Source organism: Cheilinus undulatus, linkage group 4 (genome assembly GCF_018320785.1).
Source record: "Cheilinus undulatus linkage group 4, ASM1832078v1, whole genome shotgun sequence".
Classification (NCBI taxonomy): Eukaryota; Metazoa; Chordata; class Actinopteri; order Labriformes; family Labridae; genus Cheilinus; species Cheilinus undulatus.
Window position 1 is genome coordinate 9,804,331 of NC_054868.1, and position 6,000 is coordinate 9,810,330.

General features: G+C 43.3%; 1 protein-coding gene across 10 annotated transcripts in view; it reads right to left on the bottom strand.

Annotated features, from left to right (window-relative positions):
• rims1b (regulating synaptic membrane exocytosis 1b) overlaps window positions 1-5,568 on the bottom strand; it is a 136,097-nt gene extending 130,529 nt beyond the window's left edge. For all 10 annotated transcript variants that reach the window (XM_041784905.1, XM_041784911.1, XM_041784906.1 and 7 more), the window contains exon 1: window positions 5,214-5,568. In XM_041784905.1, coding sequence (XP_041640839.1) covers window positions 5,214-5,380 — 167 coding nt within the window. In that variant the 5' untranslated portion in view covers window positions 5,381-5,568. The remainder of the gene's footprint in view (window positions 1-5,213) is intronic.
• Window positions 5,569-6,000: the final 432 nt, after the last annotated feature.

A 6,000-nucleotide genomic window follows, 5' to 3' on the forward strand; every position in this document is an offset into this window, starting at 1 on the left:
TTGCAGAAAACAGGAGATACTTTTAATCCAGAGCTGAACATCACTCAGTAACTTCTGCCTCCATTCAGCATCTCCCTTCAAAATCTTGAAAAAAAAAAAAACAACAATATGAAACAGTGAAGACTTCCTCACTACTGCTCACAAGCCATTCTTGCATATTTCTGTCCATGACGTGCCGCTCCCATCAATGATTAGCCAGATGATGAAGCCATTATTGACTGAACCTGAGCCTGTGCCTCATGGAACATTAAATAAATCACTTCCTCTCAAGGGGCCTCAACGCAGCTCTCACCCAGCTTCCCCCTTCAGGCTACAGGCAGGAAATGAAAAAAGCCATTAGAATAAAAAAAACCCAGGGAGTTGATGCTTTAGGATGCTGCACACCTGCTACAGCCAGACAACATCCCTTATTATGAAGCCAGAAACAGGTCTCACATGCTCCGCAGCAGGTGTGGATACACGGTCTGTGTACAGGCTCCAGGGCCATTGCTTGTGATGAAAACCCCCCGAGGCATCAAAGTGCTCTGTAACCAAGGCTTTTGTGTGAGGCAGCTGTAGTAGTCACAGCCTGGCCTCATTACAGAACATCATTGTTCCTGTCTAACATATCATAGTGTGTTTTAAGATTTGATGAAATCATCTCAAAATTACTCCTGTTATTTCCCATGATGATCATTTACCATTTGTTTCCCTTTTAAGAACCAACAATCCCATGTAAATACATATTTCTTCTTTAAAAAAGTGGTAGTCAAAACACAAGAATCACAAAACTGATGCTAGTACAATTCAAACACAATAAACAAACAAAAAAAAAACAGAGGTCCTAAAACCACAATATTAGTCTTTTTTTTCATTTTAATTATCAAAAATTGCTGACAGACTCCTACATATTTTCTAAATAATATGAAAAACAATGGCAGTGTTGAACAGTTTTCTGTACCCTTTAAAGGGATATTTCAGTGTTTTTTAATTTGAGTCATATGAGGTACATAGCAATGGCATTAGCCTCCAGTGATTTTTCGTGAGCATTTCTCTTTAAGATGGACTTGCTGGTTGTACTGGTCAGGACACTACAGTGTAATAGATGGGTTCAGTTTCTCTGTGGAATTTATTGAGTTTTTGGTAAAATTGTACTTTATCTTATACCCACGAAATTTCTGTGTTTTTGTCACTATTTCTCAGTGCTAGAGCATGTAACTGGTAGCCAAAGCCTGCGTTGCAGAATAGTGGCAAAAACACAGAGGCTTTCTGGGTAAAAAAAATTAAATGCCTCAAAAGTTTTAAACTGTGAACCCTGGGCCCCAGTCTACAGAATTTCTGGATCCACTATTGATTATCTTTGGAGTAGCGAAAGAACCAAAAAGTTTGCAAGTTGCTCAACAACACCTTCTATCTTATGGGCAAGAAACTCATTCTTTTATTTTGGAAGAAGAAAGAAATGCCTGCTATCAAATTGTGGTTGACTGAACTGATGAAAACGCTGCATTTAGAAAGAATTTGATTCATTCTTAAAGACAAACTGGATAAATCTGAGAAGATTTGGCACCCATTGGCCTCCTAACCTTGCAAAGCAGCTGGATACTCCGTGTTTCTCACTGGCAAATCCGTCTTGCAAAAGCTCCCATCTGAACAGTTTGGCCTAGTTAGAAAGTGAAAGGACCAATCAGTGTGGAGGGGCAGCACTTTCAGGCGTGGCAGAGTCGTGACGTAAGCAAGCAGCAACAAGAGGCTGGTGCAATTATGGCGGAAGAGATTAGCTTGGATGCTGCTAGAGTGTAACCTGACACACCAGATGGAATTGTTCCACACATCCATCTGGGAAAGCTTCAATAGGAAACGTTTGAGAAAAGGTGGAGGCTTTGAAAAAAACTCCAAGGGTGATTGGGTGAACATTCTGTCTGTCACATCTCCACAGGCCAATCAGAGCAACAAAACACGTGACGTAGCCGCTATCAAGCTGCGCATGTGCAGCTATTGAGGAATAACACGAAACGTGGCAACTATAGACATGTACAGTAAGTACTTGACTTTTGTCGTTTTTGAAAAGAAAACAACCCACTGCTGTTCTGAGTTCTTCATTTAACAAAGAAATGTCGTCAAGTTCTGATAAAACTGGCGCTTTAGCAGCATCCATGCTAAGCGCTTTCTCCATAACTGCACCAGCTCTTGCTGCTGCTTGTTAACGTTACGACCCTGCTGCACCTGAAAGTACTGCCCCTCTTCACTGATTGGTCCTGTCACTTTCTAACCGGGCCCAAATGGTTCAGATGGGAGCTTTGCAAGATGGATTTGCAAGTGAAAAACAAGGAAACAGGCGTATCCATCTGCTTTGCAAGTTTAGCTAGAGTGTCAGTTTTATCAGAACTTGATGACATTTCTTTTTTTAAAGGAGAACTAAGAACAGCAGTGAGTTTTTTTCTTTTCAAAAACGACAAAATTCGTGTACTGACATGTCTAAAATTGCCATGGTTTGCATTATGCAGCTCTCTATAAAGTCAACTCATCATAGCAGCTCGGTTTGGGTCTACGACTTCACGTGTTTTGTTGCTCTGATTGGCCCGTAAAGATGTGACAGACAGAACATTCATCCAATCACCCTCCAAGTTTTTTTTTCAAAGGCTCTGCCCTTTCCCAAACACCGTGTATGAGAGGTTTTCGAGATGGATGTGTGAAACACATCCATCTGGCGTGTCAGTTTAGTTGAGGTTGGGGTTGGGATGGGAACTATTGGTTATTGTTATGTTGTTCATTGTGTACTTAGATGGAACGACATTTTTGCCAGCTATTAAGGATTATAAAGATTACTCACCTTACTGATACCACTGACTCTGATGTCAGGCCTTGACAGTTTTTGTTTGTGTAAAGGAAAAAAAAGCACATTTTTTTGCGGATGCTATGTGAGGATCCTGTTTTCTTTAATAAAAATACCTTAAACAAAAGTTTTCAACAGTGCGTACGTATGAGGCAACAATGTTTTGTGGCACATTTTTACCAAAAACTTGATAAATTCTGGAGACAATCTGTACCCATCTGTTACACTGAATAGCCTAGCTTCTTGACCGGTACAATCAGCGAATACTCAATAAAGGAGCAATGCTCACTAAAATCACTGGAGGCTAATGCCACTACTTCTGTTACACACCTCATTAGACTTATCTTCAAAAACACTGAAATACCCCTTTAATACCATGTGCTTCAGCATATTAAAATATCTATTATTTTAATGTTAAGTTTCATCAAAGAGTGCACAAACGTTTAATCTTCAGTCATATTTTGAACCAAAAGTGAAAACAAAACAAAGCTAACAGCAACATTTGGGGAAGCAGGTGGATTGGCGAGGACTGAGCACACCTGCTCCTACTTTTTTACACTAAATATTGCCAATGTATTTGTGCAGTTTTGATAGTGAGCTGGATGGAGTTTGCCGGCAAATTTTGACAAATCAGGAAAGCAATAAATTGGGTGTCTGTTTTCATTTTTGTGCAATTAAACAGGTATCAGTATCCTTTTATTTTACCAATGGCATAAATGCTCCAGATTGAATAAATAACATCAAACATTTGGACTAAAAGCTTTAAACACATTATCTTGTGGTGAGTAAGCATATAAATGAGAGCAGCTTTTGTTGTAAACAGTTGTATTACTGAGCATTAAGCCTGGCATCCATTTTTTAATCAACATCAATTATATCCATATAAACGATGTTCTCACCCTATCTCGTTAGAAAGATTTCATACATCTCAATGACTCGATATGATGACCAGCCCAGCCTTTGGCATCTTCCTGTGAAGCATCTCAGCTTTTTTTATTCCTACACAGTTTAGTATCTCTTTACACTGCGGTCAGCTGGCATTCATGAACATAAGGAGGGTTTTAATAGAAGTAGGGATAAATAAGGTGTATTTTCTAATCTGTATCGTTCTGTGCAGGCCTGCTAAGCTTTCTAACCACACCCCATCTCCCTCTTTTCGCCGGGGGGGAGCACAAATGATCGTACACACCGCCTCTACCACCGTCCGTCTGTCGGGGTTATAAAACGGTTTGTGTCGCTCCAGGCCTCTGAGCTATAATGTCATTGTTGTTGCCATTATTGCCATAGCGATCTCTCTCTCTCCTTCTCTCTCTCTCTCTTTCTCTTTTTCTCACACGCACACACCGCGATCGCAAAAAGCCACTCCATCCTGCGTGCGTGCGTAAAATCCAAGCGCAGTTGGCTGTGTACACTGAGGGATGGGGTGCAGTCCCCATTGATGAAAAACGAGTAGGTGAGGGATGGATAATGCTATGATTCATCACCAGCGCCCCCTCCCCTCCAATCCTCTCTCTCTCTCTCTCTCTCTCTCTCTCTCTCTCTCTCCTTCCCAACCAGCAGCACCGTCACACCCCATCCACTCGGTCCTAGCTACACCTGTAACACGTTTGACCCTGTTTCGGGTCATCTCCATTGGCTGTGATTGTTTATCGTTTTCAATTGCAGAATGAATCTAGTGGAATCAGAGCTAGAGAGACTACCAGCTACCTGTGACGGTGCTGAGACACATTTTTCCCTTTATACAGCCTTAAATTGGTTAGAACCTTTAGGAGGACCTAGGGCCGGGGAATACATCGAGTTTTCAACATTTGTTCCAAACAAGATATATATAAAGATATTATGTTGATACTGACTGGGGAAAACACCCGGTTAAAGACTGTTTACATAATGAACTACTGACACTACAATGCTTATTGAACATGCAACAGTCATGTGACTAGTTTAGTGCATTGGGAATGATCACTTTTTTATTCTATGGTGTTCAATTAGCATTTTTAAGTCATTTATTTTACGTCTGTTTTCATGTTTTAACTGTGCAGCTGGCTGTTAGTAAAAGTGCCTCTGTGGCATTAGATCTGTGTCCTTCCTGTTTCTTCTTATTTCTTTGTGGAAAACAAACATCTACCCTTACTCAGCGTATTGCCATTTAGCTAAAACATACAACGATATGATTTTTGGTCCATATTACCCAGCCCTAGGGGAACCCAACAAATCGTGTTGAAGGCGAGCCTGGAAGTGCAGAGTGATGGTGGAGCTGAAGAGATAATGGTTGCTAAGTGTAATGGGTGTGTGATGCTGGTAACACTGGTTATAATGGGTATAAAAAGGATGGTTTTCTAACCGGAATTGCGTTGTTTTACGCGCAACTTCCACGCAAAAGGAGTAGAATTGTTGCCCTTACTTTAGCATGGCTTGTTCTTTTTCCTCTTCCTCCTTTTGCCGAGCCATCACAGCCATGATGATCTTCCTCTCCTCCTCGGTGAGATGGCTCAGGTCCGGCAGATCCGGCATGGATGGCGGCGCGGTGGGTGGGCGAGGGCCACCCTGGGGCCCCACCGAGGCGGACATCTTTTCCACCACCACCCCACCTCCTCCTCGGCGAGTCGTTTCGGCTGACAGGTTCCCCGGAGCGTTTCCGAGCCACACCTCACGACCTGGTCCGCGGGCAGAGCGGCAGAGCTAGCGGCAGCTCCGGCGAATAGTGCAAGCCGCTCATGGTTGCAGGCACCCTCGGTTGTGCTTTTGTTTGTCCTCTCTGGGTGTTTCTCCCACCACTCTTTCGTCGTCGTACCCCCCCACCCCCCGGCTGCCCGCCTCTCCCCTCCACCTCCCGGGTTCACTGAGAGCCCATTTCCGCCTTTTTACGCCGGGTTTGAGTCGAGCTGAGGGGGATCACTGAGCTGGTCTGTGGAGCCTCCGCCGTTGTCGGACTGGAGCTGATGTTGGGGCGGTATAGGCGGAGTCCGTGCTGCTCTCTCCCCCTCTCTCTCTCTCTTTTTCTCTCAGTCAATGGGAATGCAGCCCTCCTCCTTCCTCTCCTCTTTTTGCGGAGGCGCGCTTACTCATGTGAGAATGGGCTCCTTACCATCATCACAAGCAAGCAAAGCTTTTTACTGGAGCCACACTTACTCACCCCTGTGTTTAATGCACCACAAACAAGGCACACAAAGTCCCGAAGAGCACAAGAG